General features: G+C 45.3%; 1 protein-coding gene across 9 annotated transcripts in view; it reads right to left on the reverse strand.

Moving 5' to 3' along the window:
* The window catches only part of LOC149317974 (phospholipid-transporting ATPase IF-like), a 142,547-nt gene extending 125,297 nt beyond the window's left edge, over positions 1 to 17,250 (reverse strand). For all 9 annotated transcript variants that reach the window (XM_089508767.1, XM_089508765.1, XM_089508762.1 and 6 more), the window contains exon 1: positions 16,879 to 17,250. In XM_089508767.1, the coding sequence (XP_089364893.1) occupies positions 16,879 to 16,905 (27 nt within the window). In that variant the 5' untranslated portion in view covers positions 16,906 to 17,250. The remainder of the gene's footprint in view (positions 1 to 16,878) is intronic.
* Between the last annotated feature and the right edge of the window lie 1,342 nt (positions 17,251 to 18,592).

The following is an 18,592-nucleotide window of genomic DNA, read 5'->3' on the forward strand; positions in this document are numbered from 1 at the left end:
GGGCGGAAATAACCAATATTTCCCCCCTGTCATGGACGGATCATTTCCTGGTGGAGGCAAAAATCAAGGCCTCTGCCCAGATCCCCCCCGGGGGTGGTGGACCTATTAGGATGGTCCACCCTCGAAGGCTGATGGAACCCAAAAGGTTCCAGGAAGCCCTAGAGGGATACATGGTTGGAAGTGACGGCGACTCTGTTGATGCCCTGACAGGTATCTGGAATACTGGTCTTTCTAGGGCTATACACAGTATCGCTCCCAAGCGCCCTCTCAGGCCTGCTTCCAAACGTAAGCCTTGGTACACGGAAGATCTCCGGGCGAGGAAGCGGGACCTGCGACGGCTAGAGCATCGCTGGCGGAAACACCTACGCTTAGCCGACAAGGCTCTCCTAGACCGCCTGTTGGAGGACTATGGAGAGGCAATACGAGCAGCTAAGAACTCGTTCTATGGTGCTCGTGTCGCGTCCGCGGAGTCGCGTCAAGCAGAGTTGTTCAGGGTGGTCAGGGAGCTAACTCAGCTCCCTCCCACTCTGAACCAGATCCTTGAACCTTCGAAGGCCTGCTGCGACCAATTTAACAACTTCTTCGCGGATAAAACCTCTCGGATAAGCGAAGGTCTTAATGCCGGCATTAGGGCAGAACCTAGGGTAGAGGCATCCAGAGCCTCCGTGGACTCCATTAAACTGGATCAGTTTGAGTTGGTCAGTACCGATGATGTGGACAAGATCCTTGGAAGCGTTCGGAAGACAACTTGCTCTCTCGATCCCTGTCCCTCATGGCTGGCGGCGCAGGGGGGACCGACAGTAACTTCATTGTTATGTCGGATTATTAATACATCCTTGAGGGAAGGGCAACTTCCAACCAATTTGAAATTGGCCATTGTAAAACCTTTGTTAAAAAAGCCCTCCCTCGACCCCCTGATACATAATAATTATCGGCCAGTTTCGCTGCTGCCATTCCTGGGGAAGGTGATCGAGAGGGCGGTTGCAATCCAGCTTCGATCGATCTTGGATGAAACGGATTATCTGGACCCATTTCAAACTGGCTTTCGGGCGGGTTACGGGGTTGAGACGGCCATGGTCGCCTTGGTCGATGATCTCCGTCTGGGCATCGACAGGGGAAGCGTGTCCCTGTTGGTGCTCTTGGACATCTCAGCGGCTTTCGATACCATAGACCATGGTATCCTTCTGGAGCGCCTGGTAGATGTGGGAATCGGGGGCACTGCGCTCCAGTGGTTCCGGTCCTACCTCTCTGGGAGGTTCCAGATGGTGCAGCTGGGAGACGTGTGCTCCGATAAGAGGGCCCTCACAACTGGGGTCCCTCAAGGAGCCATTCTGTCTCCCATGCTTTTCAACATATACATGAAACCGCTGGGAGAGATCATCCGGAGACATGGGGTGCGGGGTTATCAGTACGCTGATGACACCCAAATAGTCTTCTCTATGTCTCCGACTGATGCAGTGACTGAGGATGGCGTCTCTCCTCTCGTGGCCTGTCTGGAGTCGGTAATGGGCTGGATGAGGGAAAACCGACTCAGTCTGAATCCAGAGAAAACGGAGGTACTTGTGATAGGTTCCCCTGGTCCAGGAATGGCGGTGGTTCCACCTGTCCTGAATGGGATCACGCTTCCTGTGAAGGACTCCGTGCGCAGTCTGGGGGTGCTTCTTGACTCGTCGCTTCACCTTACAGCTCAGGTGAATGCGACGGTCAAGAGCACATGTTATCAGCTTCGGCTTATTCGCCAGCTGCGCCCATACCTGGCCCAGAGAGACCTTGAAACGGTGGTACATGCTCTGGTAACCTCTCGATTGGATTTCTGCAATGCGCTCTACATGGGGCAACCCTTATACCACACCCGGAAGCTACAGATGGTACAGAATATGGCAGCCAGACTGGTTACTGGTACCTCCAGGGCCAGTCATATTACACCTATATTAAAAGAGTTGCATTGGCTGCCCATCCGCTTCCGGGCACAGTACAAGGTGTTGGTGATAACCTATAAAGCCCTATATGGCTTGGGCCCAGGATACCTGAAGGATCGCCTCTCTCCATACATTCCGCCCCGCACCCTCAGAACTTCTGGGCAGCAACTACTGAGGGCCCCAGGGGCCAGACTAGCCTCCACTATGAGGAGGTCGTATTCCATCGTCGCCCCGGCCCTCTGGAATACGCTGCCCATAGAGCTCCGCTCGGCTACCTCCCTGGCTCAGTTTAGAAGGGAGTTAAAAACCTTCTTATTTCGATCAGCATTCCCCTAAGCAAGCTCCAACTAGTCTTCCCCCTTCGACGGCAGTGGTAGCTGGCTGACAGGGTTTTAATTTGATTTTAATATGCTGTGTTGTATTTCTATTGTGTTTTATGATGTAATTGTACTGTGTTATTAACATGTTGTTCACCGCCCTGATCGTTGGAAGGGCGGTATACAAATAAATAATAATAATAATAATAATAATAGTAATAATAATAATTTTATCTTATATCTGTGCATTTCATTTTTACTGCCCATGTGCAATATCCTATATTTCTCACTATTGAAATTCATTTTGTTCTCACAGCCACAGGAGTTGCCATGCAGCTTCGGACAAGTCTACATAAGGACCATCAAACATAGTGTTCAAACACAAATCAAGGAAGAAGAGAGATACTGCAGACTGCATCAGCCAGAAAAATTAGTAGTAGCAGAACATGTTATAAACCATTCTTGGCATAAAATGTTATTTGAAAACACAAATTCTGGACCATGCCAACAACTATGCCCTCCCTCCATAACTGTCATCTTTCGGCCATTGAGGGAGAGAACAGGCTGGCCCAGTGTCATCAGGGGCTAGCCTGAAGACAGAGTGCCCTCCCTCCATAACTGTCATCTTTCGGCCGTTGAGGGAGAGAACAGGCTGGCCCAGCGTCATCAGGGGCTAGCCTGAAGACAGAGTGCCCTCCCTCCATAACTGTCACCTTTCGGCCATTGAGGGAGAGAACAGGCTGGCCCAGCTTCAACAGGGGCTAGCCTGAAGATACAGTGTATCTTAATTGTAGATTTTTCTTGTACTGTTTTATAATTTTCTTGTACACCGCTATGATCTATTTGGAATAGCGGTTTATAAATAAAACATATTATTATTATTATTATTATTATTATTATTATTATTATCTGTTAGGTCAGAATGCACAGGGAAGCCATTGAAATCCACAAACACCTGGACAACTGCAACAAGAAAGAAGAAACCCTTAAAGTAAACAAATTTTGTCTGCCAGTCCTGAAAACACCAAAAACAAGACCCAGCCCATGCAAATGCAAACCACACAGAGTCAGGGGGATTTCCCAGCAAACAACTCAACCAAGGGTCACACAGTATACATATACACCACTCACTTCCATGCCAGCATTCTTGGAAGATGCCAGCCACAGATGCTGGCGAAACATCAAGAATAAACTCTTCCAGAACACAGCCACATAGCCCGAAAACCTCACAAAAAACTATGGATTCCAGCCATGAAAGCCTTTGACTTCATGGTATTACTGAGTGCATGTGACAAACAATTAGTGTGTGAGAGAAAAGCACTCACACACCGAGGGACGTACCGAGGATGTGTGAGAGAATTAATGTGTGTATGGCTGTGAAAGCATGTCACAGCTTGCACATGTGTGAGTAAATTAGCATGTGAGAGAGTTTGAGAATGTGTGTGAATGGGTCTGGGAGGGAGGGAGAGCGACAATGACTTGTAAGAATTAACTGGCTGAGGTGGTATGAGGGAGAAAGCAAGCAAGAAAAATATGCAGCTGAACTTGTGTATGTGCACATATGAGTGAGTCTCCTGTCTGTCACAAATAAAGAGATACAGGCCTTATACAGACAGGCCAAAATAAAGCTGGTTCAGGTCACTATGGAGGTATGGTGATTCAACGATGCATGCGTCTTAAGAGTCTGGAAGCTCCACCAAAGCTGCACTTTGGCTTTGGTGCAGCTTTTGGACTCTTAGGATGCATGTATCACTTAAACAACATACTCCAAGGTGACTCGAAGCAGATTTATTTTGGCCTGTGTATATAAGGCCACAGTCACTTTATGTTTGCATCTTTTGAGAGTGAAAGAAATTTCCCAGAAAAATAGGTCAGCAGGTCAGAACATTAGTGCGAATGAATCCCTGTGAGAGTGAGTATGTTAAAGAAAAAGAGCAAGAGTAACATTGTGATTGAGTGTTGGAGAGAACAAGTGTACATGTGAGAATGCTGGGGGGAGGGGGGCAAAGAAATTCCTGAAAGCTGGTTCTGCTAGGCTCCCAAATTTTCCACTATCCCCTACACCTGCAACTGCTGCCCAAAGGCCTCTTTCTTTGTTCTTCCCCTCCTTGGGCCTCTGCCTTGCCCGCCCATTGGCCCTACTAGATCAGAGGAGCAGTTTGCCATGTGGCTCTGCCTGAAAGTGGGAGTCCCTGGCCAGCTGGCTGGCTAATAGGAGGGAGGTGGCAGCACAGAGCAGTAGTGAGCCCAGGCAGATGCTATGCTTCAATGACTTGCAGGAAGAAATGTGCTTGCACCACTCCTCCTCAGCCAGCTGGTCCAACATGCTGTTTGTTCTGGAGTGGAGTTACATAGGCCAGTTCTCCTCTGGCAATGAGGTGCCACAAGCCTCTGCTGCTGGAGAGGACCATAGCAATGTTGGCTCTCCTTCAGCTGCTGTGTCCTTACGGCACACTAGACTAAGCAGAAGTGCTGGGTGAGGCTGCAGTAGTGTCTCATCCTGGGAACTTGGGCAATGGTGGTACAGGGGAGCGAAGCAGCATTGACCTGGGATGGCCCCTGCCAAAAGTCACAATTCAGCAAGCTTCCCTGCTCCCCTGCTCTGTCTCCTTCTAACCCCCAGAAGCCTTTCCTGGTTAACAGAATCCTTTGGATGTCAGAGCCAAGCAGGTCTCTCCACTTCCATACCTCCCACTGGCCAGTATGGACCACCACCCTGAGTTAAGCCTTCCTATAACCTAGACTCATAGGTCTTGCAGGGTCATTACATGGGTCTTGTCACTCTCCATTACCTTTGCATCCCAGGGAGATAGCTGTCCGGGATTGCTGCCAGCAATCTCTGACTTATGCTGATAACCAAGCCTGCAACCAACACGTGTAGGCAAAACAAACCTTGTGGAGAAGCAGTCAAGGAGCAAGCCGAGAAAACAAGCCGGTGTCGGGGTTGCAGAAAGTCAAGCGTGCCGAAAGACGAGCCGAAGTCAGGAAGCCAGAAAGCAGCGTGGTCAAAACAGTCCGAGGTCACGATAGCCAAGAGATAACAAAGGTCCGGTCCGAGGTCAAGGTAGCAAGATAACAAGATGTCAGGAGCTAGAGCGACAGCAATCACACCAAGGGCTCATGCAATAAACTCTAGCAACAAACTCAAGCCTCTCTCCCACTTAAATCAGGGAAGCTCTCCCTCGAGCCACCTGAGGCTGGTTTGCCGATTGTCTTTCTGCAATCCTCCTGGATCTGCGCCTGCAAGCCCTCTCGGCCCTTCTCTCTTGATAAGAAGGCACTTGCAGGCACGCCTCGTCTCCTGAATCACCACTAGGCTGTGGCACCATAGAAGGCCTTTCCTCAGCACTAGGACCTGGTTGGACCTCCTGCTCTGGGGCTGGGGAAACACAGCTGGGACCTGGCAGAGCAGAACTAACACCTGGCGTAGCCTCAATCAGCCCTTGCTCTGGAGGAGGAGGCTCATCCTCCTCCTCATCCTCCGAGAGCTCATCTTGGCTGGCCATGACAATAGCACACCTCTTGAGAGAGCTTGCAAGGCCCACAAACTACTGATTTTGTACTCCTGAGCAGGGAGTCCCCTACCATGCCTGCTCCAAGGTTTTGACAGAGGTCATTTCATGTGCTGAACCTTCCTAGGTCTCATGCACATTCTCTGAGGACTAACAATGCTGCTGTTCTTTCTCCCCCCCCCCCCCCCCATCATTACTGATAAGGGAGAGAGTGTCAAATTGATTCTACAGCTCTAAACTCACAGAATGATCCCTGATCCTTCTACTTTTATGTGTCACATGCCTTCCAATTGTCTAGCAAATTGTACAGGAACTGACCCCCTCCCCAGAGACATCCCCTGTGTGTTTCTCAACCAGAACAGTCTGTCCCACTCTGTCCAAGAATCCTGAAGCTCCCTAATATTCTGCAGAGTGGATAAATGGGCCTCAAGTTGCTGGACCCTCTCTTCAAAGAAAGGGACCAACTTGCACTTGATGCGGGTGAAATTATCCACATCCTTCAGCAAGAACATACCACAGCTGTTGCAGGTGATTGTAGCAGCTCTCTCACTGTCCATAATAAGTAGCCTTAAGTAGTCACTAAAACAGAACTCACTGTCTCTCCGCAAGACTCTCCCATTACTCTCCTGTTGCAACTGTTAGCCAAGCTCCAGAGACTGGGGCTGCAGCTGTATAGAGAACTAGTGGTGCTGGCTCCTCTTTCTCCTTCCTCTAAGCAAAAGCCCCACTTCCCTGAGACCAGGTGCTGAGGAAGGATACCTGGGGCTACACACAACAGAACAGTAGCCTGCTAATGAGCACATAATCACACAAAAAATCAACCTCAACCCAACAAATACAAGGTCACCAAACTACAACAGACACTAATGCACACACAAGCAAGCCTCCACTAAGCTCACACAAACAGAACAGCTTTACCCCAGCAGACCCTCACTCTTGAACCAATAAGCTCTCCCAAAAGACTCTCCAGGGCTGGGGAGATTTAACCCAACCAACCCAAGCCCATCTTATGGGTTCTCTTTCAACCCATCCACACATAACAACCCTTTTGGTCTCACCTGTTAGCTGAGCTCCTGCTTGTCCAGCTTCAGAGAAAGCTAGTGGCTGCTAGCTCCTCCTCCCACCTAGTCTCCGGCCTGGTTCCTCCAAAAAAGGTCCATCTCCCTGAGTTCCGGTGCTCAGGAACGGGACCTGGGGCTACACACATATGTAAGCACACACAGCTACAGTAGGGTCATCTACAGTAGTATCCCATTCTTTCCCAGCTCAAGCTTTATTTCATTGTTTACAGCAGCATACTGCTGCAGTCCAGCACTGCAACCTAGTAATTCTTTCTTCACCCCTCTTTCATCATGCTCTCCATGCCAACACTGCATTAAAAAATAAAAATAAAATAAAAAATGCTGGAATGCTCTTGTACATCAAGAACTTCTGGAACACATTACGTTCCTTTCCCCCTCCGCATATTTCTTACTGTGTTGTTATTCTTAGTGTGTTATTAGTATATTAGGTCATTAATACCCCACTGGGCCACTCTTATACACTGCATTTTTTTTAAAAAGTGAACTGTCCTAGATTCAATTTCAGTGGTATACAGTCAGTTCCATCTGAGGAAGCAGACAGTCGACGAAAGCTTATGCTACAACTTCTTTCACACAGTTAGTTTCAAAGTTGCTACAAGATCCCTATGTATACTGTCAGAAGCTTTGTTAACTGAGGTATGCCTGCACTGTTCATAGTTCTGTTCACACAAAGTCAGAGCTGGAAATAAAATTCGGAAAAGGACAACCAAAATGATACCGGATTGGAACAACTGCCCTATGAAATTACAACATTCAGAGCGGTTTAGCTTTGAAAAAAGAGATGCAGAGGAGACAAAAAAGATGGAGAAAGAGAATTATGCGTGGTGTTTATGAGTGAGTTACACCCTGAGGTAGCGAACTCAAACCTAGTCTCATTCATTCATGTCTGCATCTCCTCCAGGTTGAACTACTGCATTGCACTCTGTAGACTGCCAATGGAGACCATTCAAAAGCTTCAACTGGTCCAGAAAACTGCTGTTAGGTTTTTGGCACAAGCTGTAAGAGCTAACATTATTCAATTCTTTACCAAATGAATTGGTAGCCAATTTGTTTCTGAATTCCATTCAAGGTTCTGCTCTTGACCTTTAAAGTTACAAAAACTTTGGGACCAGGCCACTTTCTACCAGATAAACCAAATGCTGTCCCACAATGGATGCTTTACTCTATCACCTTGTCATCTAGGGTGGGCATAAGGAAGCCACCTGGAATAGCTTTTCCAAGGAGGCATGCCTGGCTCTGCATGTTTTGCTGCTATTTCAGACTGTTTATTTATTTATTTATTTATTGCTGTGTTTCATTAAATGTGAGATGCCCTGAGCACATTTGGTTTGATAGACCTATTGAAAATGAACAGAATTTGCACACACACATTATTAAGGAATTGTCAAAACATGTCAAATGAACACCCAGAGAAAGAGCATAGTAGCCTGACACGCCTGACACCAGTTTCACCACACTCTCTCCAAGGAGGGCAATAGTCTGGAATCTTTAGAATTGTGAGAGTCTCCACAGGTCACAGAGGCTCCCCTCTTCAATCAGTCATCTTCCATGAGCATAGGGTGAGGGAAAGGATGGTGATAGGCATAGTGTGGTCCCACTTCTCATGTGTTTATTCCACATCCTTTAATAATATCTGAATAAGGTTATTAGAATCCATTGCTGTGGATGTACTGCATAGTTGTATGTATTGCATAGTTGTCACCTGATTGTTATTTATTACAGTAAAACTTAGAATGGCTAAAACACAACATTGTAAAGGGGTTAGGGGGCCTCTACTGAATTATTTTTAAACCAAAAAGTGACCAGACATCATGGTCAAGTTACTTCCTCTTAAATTCACACTGGGGATGTGTGCTATTTACTTTGGTGCAAAAAAAGTTACTTTGGGGTTGGGTGTGAAAAACCTTGAGGGCCCTGCAAAAATGTGCCACATGTGACCCATAGTTCATCGATGTCATTTTACCCACTTTGCCCTTGTTGCAAAGGCCAGTCAGTCAAGTCTTTATTACAGTTAACAAATCATAAGTCAAAAGAGCGAAAACACAATAACAAAACCAACCTTATTTCTATAGCAAACTGTGTATCTTGTTCCTATTAGTTTGCATATCTGTGTTGTTGCTATTCCTTTTGGGAATAATGACAGCAGTTACTTATTTGTTTATCCACTGAAATGGGAATAAAGAGGTTTCATTCATTCTTAGGACACTGTGACACACAAATTTGCCTTTTTCAAGGCAGTGAATAATACATGGTATACTACTCTGGCAAAAACTGCTTCCACTCCTGTATTACAGAGCATCCTCACCTCAGGTGTAAGCCTACACAAGGTTCCAGATAGCAATGTTCTCCTCCAGGAAATTACACATCTCATTCTAGTTCTCTTTTCAAATGACACAACATTTTCTGGCTACTGAGAACTGAACATTCATGGGGCAAGGGGATAAGCCTTTGGGGGAATTGGCAAATGATCCATTCACTTCATTGCATCTTTATATTTTTATCCATTGTTTATTATTTATCTTAGAACTATAGTTTTAATAGCATTTGTGGGTTACAGCTGAGTTCTTAGGTAAGCTGTAATTGCGCTATGTGGCACAATGGGGTATAAATGAAAATGGGGGGGGGGGCAGTCTGAGTACTTTTTAAAAATTACAGGGCACCCCTCTGGCACACTCACAATTCCCCCCTTTCTATCAGTGGCTCCAAATCAGACACCAAATGGCCCCAAGGCTACACTGCTTACAGTAATTACTAGGATTAACTGGGAAGAACTCTTGGTTTCAGTGAGGCTCCCTACAGCTTTATTTATTTATTTATTTACTTGTATCCCGCTCTTTTCCCAGGACTGGGACTCAGAGTGGCATCACAGTATTTAAAAATAAAATTAAAAAATTAAAAAATAGTACAATAAAATAAAAAGTACACTGAAAAGAATTTTTAAACTGGTCCAACATCGAACATCCCAGCCTGTCCTTATAGTAAATCCCTAAATGCCTGTGTGAAGAGGTAGGTCTTCACCTGCCAGTGGAAGGCCATCATGGAGGGAGCCGTTCTGATCACCCTGGGCAGGGAGTTCCAGAGTCTAGGGGCAGCCACTGAGAAGGCCCTCTCTCGTGTCCCCACCAACCGTGTTTGTGATGATGTTGGGACAGAGAGAAGGGCTTCCCCAGACGATCTTAGAGTCCAGGCAGGTTCATACCAGGAGAAACTGTCTGCCAAATAGTGTGGACCTGAGCCATGTAGGGCTTTGTAGGTAATAATCAGGACCTTGAATTGTGCCCAGAAACAAACTGGCAGCCAATGAAGCTGTTTCAACAGGGGCATTGTATGGTTTCTGTAATCTGCCCCTGTTAATAGCCTGGCAGCAGCTCTTTGAATCAGCTAAATTTTCCAAACACTTTTCAAAGGCAGCCCCATATAGAGCCCATTACAGTAGTCCAAACAGGATTAACCAAGGCATGTACTACCGTGGCCAAATCTGGCTTCTCAAGGAATGGGCGCAGTTGGCGTACAAGTTTTAAATGTGCGAAAGCACTTCTGGTCATAACAGAGACCTGGGCCTCCAGGTTCAAAGCTGAGTCCAAGAGTACCCCCAAACTGCGAACCTGTGTCTTCAAGGGGAGTGTGACCCCATCTAACACAGGCTGGATCCCTATTCCCCGATCTGCCTTCTGACTGACCAGGAGCACCTCTGTCTTGTTTAGCTCTAGACCCCTGCTATGGCAATTATAGATTCTGTCACTTACACCAGAAAACCCAACACATACATATCTACGGAAAAAGACACCACACATCTGTTCTAAGAGAAATAATACATGTGGGGTTTGCTGGAGCTGAAGGATGTACTTTATCCTTAAAAAACACACCCAGCTTGAAATCCCTTGCTTTAGTGTAGTGTATCAGCTCTGTTATTTTTGTATCACTATCTCAATTATATACTATGTTGGAACGTAAACACAAATGCAATCTGTTCATTCATCTCTCTTTTAAATTGGAAGCATTTTAGCTAACATTCTTCCTTCTTTAACAGCCAAATAGACTATCCACGCCTTGTCTGTCTCTTCCCTTTTTGAGAAAGTTTCATTTCCACACCTATAGCTCCAACTATTTCCTGTTAGCTTGAGGTTATGATTACTCTAAGTGCAAAGTTTCTGGCCAGTACACCTTTCATCACTAGTAACCTAAGCCACAATAAAATGCTTTGTATGCTTGAAGTCTTAAACTTATTTTTTTTTCTGTAAACTTAGGGCATTTGAGGGCAAAAACTGAAAAAATACAGCTGGTGGCTGGTGGGAATGGCCCTACTTTTCCCACCCCTGTTTTAGGCTCTTGTTTATGTTACTATAGTAGCTGCAATATAAGTTAATTGCAGTTAAATATTACTCCCTTTCTTTTTAAAATATCAGTTACATTTCTATCTCACCTTTTCTAAGGAAAGCACACAACTATTGAATTGTAATGCTCAAGCAACCAAAATACTGTATATACTGTACTACTTTGGCCTAAGCATGATTAAGTACAGTTAAATACACACATATATCCATATTAGAGCAGGATTCTCACTGCTAAGACACACTTCTTATGAAAACCTCATCCCCTGCCCTTCCACAAATAGTGCCCAATACAGCTAATATTACACAAGGAAGAGGACTGAGAACTGAATATGTTCTGTTTATTTCTTGTTTTGCTGAAATCAAAGGGTAGGGGGAATTCACTCTCAGACCAACAGAAGTTTGCTCTAGCACTGAAGAATAAAATTGTATTTCAGAAGGCATCTCCTTCTACAAGAGTCACTTGTTCTAAGCATGACTAATGACCAAAAGAAGGTAAAGGCCAAAGAAGCAATTCATACAGAGATGCAGCAAAAGTCTGCAATAAGATGCTTTAGATTCACAAGAACTAAGCTGTTTCTCAGAGCCCATTAGCTACTCTCTCCTAACATATTAGTAGGTCTTCACCCACTCAGTTTTAGATATATTCTACTACATCCTGGATATAAGCGTTGCTAGCATAGTCACATGTGAAATACAAAAGCATATTAAATAGATCTGAAATGGCACAAAATAGTCAAGACAAAAAACCCTCAAGAATCTTTCCAACAACTGCAGCCTATCAAACTGAATCCAGTCTGGACAGATGAGCAAGATTCAAGGGGACCAAAAAAGCCTTTATCCAGAGGGGAGATAAAGCAATTTTGGTATGGAAGAATTCTAATATCAAAGCTAATTGATAAAGCGTCATCAAAGTGACAGTATAAACTGTTGTTCTATTAAAAATTAAAAGGTATAACAATACAACAAATTTACAATAAAGCAGTTCTTCTTTAAATTATTTTAACAGTGAGCAATCTAGACTGTAAGTCACCACATCACCTATTATTTTAGCTTTGAAAGTTCAATTATGGAGCAAAATTAAATGCAATTAAGTGGCAAACAAACAGAACTAAGCAGATGCATACCTCAAATGCTTTTCTTCACTCTGTATCCAACTGTCTATAAATTATAAGTGCATTATTAAATGCCACTGAGGTTTACTTTATGGAGATGGAGGCAGCAAACATCAATCGGTACTTACTCCTACGAATGAGCTGCAGACTTACCATCTCAGTAACTGTATTCTTAATTACACCATTGATATGAGTGTATGTTCCTTTAGAAAAATGAATGAAAACAGGCACACAAAACACAATATTGTTACTTTCTGTCTAAAAAGCAGGAAGGATGTGATTGCATTTTGAATTACATTTACTACTTATCATGCTGCAACCGTTTTCAAGAGTATTGATGTTGAGAAGTGAGCGGGGTGGTTAGAACAAGGTAGAAAAATCGTATTTTATCTTTTTAGAAGGTAGTAGGAAACCATAAAAACTATCCTCCCAGAGACAAAACAAGATGTAAGATGACAAGCTCAGTTTTCTTCTAAAACTGGATTCAAAATGTACTATTTCACAATATAAGAAGCAAAGATGGAAAGCTCCATTCAGAACCTGGAAATAAAACAGCACTGGTTTTGATCACATACAAGTTGCCATGTCAGATCTTGTTTATTTTTGCCTGTGAAATCTTGGTTAAAAAGTCATAAGTTGCTTTCAATGGCAAGCAGGTATCAGTCTAAGAACTTGCAAAGCCAGTTCCAAGCTCAACTGAAAAAGCAAGAAAGTTGTGTTGATACTTCTCCCTTCTGATACAGTTTTGTAGTTCAATGGTGTTTTCCGTAAATGCCTTCAGGTCCAAAGCCTCTACCTGTGAATAGCCTTGCAACTTCCTTCTCAGTTCAGCAAGCCAGCTGCTTCCAACCTTTCTTGTAAATGATTAGGAGTCCCTATCTTATTCACCTGCTGCAATGAAACTGACTCACCAAAACACTTAGATATGAAGACTGAGGATTGTGACTCTAGGGAGGGGACAGCAAACAAAAGGGAAACAGGATAAGAAGTGTCATGAAACAGATGGGGGGGGGGAAAGAAGAATCACAGAACTGGAGGGATCATAAAAACCGCCAACATCCTTCGAAGCCCCCACAAAAAGAAATACAACCTAAACCAGTGAGTGGTTTTCAAACTGTGTGGCAGGCAGGGGTGGGGTTGTTTTGCGGGGAGAGTTGCTCAAGGGAGGCCCTGATCCCATAGACATGGGGGCTTTAATACCTTCCTCCTTCTTTCTCTCACATAGGAATTCTCTGTCACAACTCAGTAATGCTCTTTTTCTGACTCTCCCTCTCTCAGTTCACTGACACAGTCTCACATCCAAATTCTGTCTTTCCTTCTCACACATATGCACTATGTCACACTCTTCATCTCTTTTTTACATACTTGCATTTTACCTCTCCATTTTCGCCGACTTGGAGTCCACATCTCTCACCTGTTCACGGGCAGCAAACGGAGAGGGACAAAATGGGGGCACGTGCTGCCATTCAAGCCAATGGGGCTTGAATACTGGCAATTTTCCGTTTTTGTGGGGGCCCAGAATGGATCCCCATGAAAACAGAGGGGTGACTGTCCATCTATATAGTTGCATAGACACAAGAGAATGAATATTTCTGTGTGACTGTGTGAAAGAAAGGAAATTAGTATGTGTGAGTGAAAGGGAAAAAAAGATAGCATGACTTAGTGTGTACATATCTGTGAAAATTAGTTTATGTTAGTGTGGCTCAGTATGAGACTGTAGCACAGAATTTGCACATGTGATTAAGTATTGTGATTAAGGCAGGTTTTGGGGCCAAAATTATGGCTTTTGATATGACCTGTGGATAAGTCTATAGCAAAACTTAGGGGCATATAACGAAAGAGTTAAAGGATGAAGCAAAAGAAAACAATGATAAAGAACTTACAAAATTCCAGCAGAGATAACTGTGCTCACACAAACAGATGGCAGAACAGAATGGGGTTCAGTGCTTCCAGGACAGATTATGCCCTTGACTTTTGCCAGGGGATGGTTCCCTTTTTTGTAAGAGTTAAAGTACAGGACTTACTTTGGCCCGTGGATAGGACTATCCAGGTTTTTGGAGTCAATTTTTTGACTAAAATTTTTAGACTTATGCACGAATGTATACAGTAAATGAAACTGTTCTAATCTGAACAATGTCATTTCCTTATAAAATGTTAAAACATGAATATGCATGAATGTGTGAATGAAAACAGGCACACAAAACACAATATTTTTAGTCATACTGCATTGAGGGAGGTGAATGACATCCACATGTAATGGGGGTTGTGTGTCGCTGTGTTGTGTGCTTTCAAGTCGTTTCGACTTATGGCAACCCTAAGATGAACCTGTCATGGGGTTTTCTTGGCAAGATTTATTCAGAGGAGGTTTAACATTGCCTTCCCCTGAGGTTGAGAGTATGTGACCTGCCCAAGGGCACCCAGTGGGTTTCATGGCTAAGCAGGAACCGAACCCTGGTCTCCAGAGTCTAACACTCAAACCACTGTGCCATGCTGGCTCTCTGTAAAGGGGGTTTACAAGGGTTAAAAGTTTGAAAACCACTGACCTAAACCATTAGAGAGGGTAAACCTAGGTTTGGCAATGAATCAGAAGCTACAGTCAGTGCTGGGAAGCAGTTCTGCATTTGTTTATACAGCTCTGTCCCATTTACAGTTTCTATTTTCAGAGTCACACTTTAAAAAAGCTCTTTCAATCATTAAGAGTGCATGAGCCCTTTAAGAAGAAAAGACTTCCCTGAAATCTGAATGAGAATATAAAAACTAAGAAGAAAACTAGTTTGCTAAATAGATGTCCAGACTAAAGATGAGTATTTGGGAGGGATCCCAAAGTGCTTCAGAAGTACGGATGGGGGAGAGCGGGGTTGACAGGGAATAGGGACGAGGAAACCATTGTAGAATATAGAAAAAAGGGGAAGCTCAGAAGGTGGGATGGGAAAAAATTAAGAAACAAATTTGTCGTTGTTTTATGCCTTCAAGTTGTTTCCGACTTCTGGCGACCGGTTTCTTGGCAAGTTTCTTCAGAGGAGGTTTCCAATGGCCATTCTAAGGCTGAGAGAGTGTGACTTGCTAAAAACAAACAAACCCAACAAGCCATACCTAATAAATAAAGTGAGGTTAAGAATCCAATAAGGAGTCAGTGTGGCTTAGTGGAAAGGTCAATAATTTTACTACCCCACTTTATATAATGCGACTTGAACAGCCACAGATTTTGGTATCCACAGGGGGTCCTGGAAGCAAAGCCCAGAGGATACCAAGGGCCCACTATAGGAACTACTGAGACAGTGTCGAGTTCGCGCTCATGTTTCCTAACAGAGTAAATGCTATGAGACGTCAATAATTTTTCCCAGCTGGAAATTTCCCCCAGATTCCATACTACTCCCAGCTGGTATTTTTGGTGTGTTCCTTTTGAGCATTGTGAGGCAGCACAGTGTAGTGGTTTGAGCGTTGGGACGGTGACTCTGGAGAGCAAGGTTTGAATCCCTGCTCATCCATGGAAACCTATGGTGGCCCTGAGTAAGTCACACTCTCTCAACCTCTGAGAATGAGAAACACCCTCCTAAGAAATCTGCCAAGAAAACCCCATGAAAGGATCTGGCTTAGGGTCACCATAAGTTGGAAACTACTTGAAAGCACACAACAGCATTAATGCTTCATTAACTTCATGTACTGATTCTGCACATATTACATGTGCGCATCTCTTTCCTTATCAGTGTGTTTTGCAGTCTAAGTTCATGTGGCCAATACAATAGTTATATTAACTAGCAGTGGTGCAGTATAGTGTAGTCTACTGGTTTGAGCATTGGATTATGACTCTATGGAGACTGGGGTTCAAATCCTGGCTCATCCATGGAAACCTGTTGGGTGACCCTGGGCAAGTCGCAGTGTCTCAGCCTCAGAGGATGGCAATGACAACCCCACTGAGGAAATCTGCCAAGAAAACCCCATGATAGGTTTGCTTTAGGGCTGCCATAAGTCAGAAGTAGCTTATAGGCACACAACAACATCATCATATTCCACATTCCTAAGAGCCAACATAGCATAGAGGCTTCAGCACTGGACTATGACTCTGGAGGCCAGGATTCGAATCCCAGCTCAGCCATGTAAACCCAGTGGGTGAGGCCGGGCAAATCACACTCTCTCAGCCTCAGAGGATGGCAAGGGAAACCCCTGAAGAAACCTTGCCACCAAAACCCCTAAGACAGGCTTACCTCTGGGTCAGCATAAGTCAGAAGTAACTTGAAAGCAGACAGGCTTTGATTCTGCTCAGCCACCGGCTGCTGACTGAACTCCCATCTCAAATGCCAGCACACAGTTTAGCGTTGTGCAATGGCCTGAGTGTTGGGCTCTGGAGACCTGGGTTCGAATCCCAGCTGGGCAAGCCACACTCTCCCAGCCGCAGAGACAGCCATGGCGAGCCCCCTCTGCAGGAACCGGGCAAGAGAGACGCCTTCAGTCGAAAGCGACGGGAAGGCAGACAACTACGACAACTTCCTTCCATTAGGAGCCACACAACACCCAAAGCCACAAGGAGAGACAGGGAGTCCCAGAAAGGGAAGGGGAGGGTTAAGAGGAGGGAGGGACACAGCCCCGGCCCCCTCCGCCTACCAGCTGCTGCCGGACCCAGCGCCACATAGCCCCTCCGGCCTCGGCCTGGCGGTGCCTCCTGGCAGCCCTTCCTTCCCTCTCAGTCCTCGCAGCCGAAGAACGCAGACACGGAAACAAATTCAACAATCGGACCACAAGTGGAGCCAGTGGCGCCTCCGCCTCCTCTGCCGCCCGCTCCGCTCCGGCTCCCCATCGGCGCCTCAGGGCTCGTCCGCCGCAGTCCTCGTCCGCCGCTGCCCGAGGCCTAGGGAACACAGGGGCTGCGCCTGCTGCTGCTGCTGCTCCTTCTCCGGCCGCCCCTCAGCCGCCATCATGGCACCGGGGCTGCTGCCGCTCCTGATACTGACGCCGCGTCGCCAGGGTCTCCCCTCGGTCCGGCACGCCTCCAGGAAGTGACGATAAAAAGAGGCGGGGCTTAGCCCATGCTGGGCGGGGTAGAGCAGAGGAAAGACTGCGCAGGCGCGCACCCAAAAGCGATGGGAGGGAGATGGGCGGGGCGAACAGTTGCTCACTTTCTCCTCAAAGGGGTTGGGCTATAGCTCCCCGTTTCCTGGTCAGAGGGCTGGGCTACGGCTCCCCACTTGGCCCAAACTTCTTGGACTGGTCTCCCCACACTTCCTCCTCAGAGGGACATGCAATAAGTTCCTATGCTGTTGTTTGTTCATTAGTCCCGCCTCTCAGCCCAACGTGGGTTCTTTCTAAGCCTGAGAACATTCGCCCAAAAAGCACTGTAGAAATAATCCAGTTTGAGACCGCTTTAACTGCCCTGGCTCAGTGCTAGGGAATCCTGGGAATTGTAGTTTATTGTGGCGCCAGAACTCTGACAGAGAAAGCCAAATGTCTCTCAAAACTACAAATCCCACAATTCCCTGCAGTGTGTTTTAGACCAATGTTCTTAGGTTTGCAACCCATTTTGGACTGAGCAGTCGGTCTAATGAACAAACAGGCATAGGAGCTTATTGCAAGTCCCTTTGCAATCAATGGGGCCCACGCTGCCTTGGATCCTGTATAAGAAGCAGTGCCACAGAAATCAATTAGCTTTATTTCTACACAAGCATTCATAGGATTGGGTTGCATACTCTCAGTTATAAATGGCTTTAGGCTGCAATCCTATAACCAGTTCCTTGGGAATAAGGCCCACTGAACTCAAGGGGGCTTACTTCTGAGTAGGCATGTAATCCTAAACCTAACTCTGAATAAAACATTATAATATTCTCTGTAACTATTAATTAAATCCAATTAAGCCTATTTAGGATTGCAATATTATTCCTTCATGAGTTGTGTAGGACTGCAGTTTTAGTTTGAACTAACCTTTGACTGTAATGACATGCAGCAAAGAAACCCTCACTTGGTACCTTCCAGATGTGTAGGATTACAACTCCCATCATCCCCACTTGGTATAGCCATTGGCCACACATCTGGAAGACGTTAGATCTGGGAAGACTATAGTAGGTCTTAATATAGTTTAATATGCAACCATTTATTAAGCTGTTTTTCTGAACGTGTTAACAGCCTAAAATGCTTTCAAGGATTTCCATTGCAGAAGGTTTTGACCGGTGTGATGCACTCTGACACAGGTTCCAAAAGTGGCACCTCGCATAACATAATTTCCTTTATACTTGATGTAATTACGCGATTTTTCTGGGATATCCATGTGATGAACTCCCTATCTCCTTCGCGGGATAAATCCAAGTCTGGTTTAAAAACAAACAAA

The sequence above is a fragment of the Sceloporus occidentalis genome, unplaced genomic scaffold, assembly GCF_023333645.1.
Source record: "Sceloporus occidentalis isolate IW3139 unplaced genomic scaffold, rSceOcc1.0.p SCAF_2, whole genome shotgun sequence".
In the NCBI taxonomy this organism is placed as follows: domain Eukaryota; kingdom Metazoa; phylum Chordata; class Lepidosauria; order Squamata; family Phrynosomatidae; genus Sceloporus; species Sceloporus occidentalis.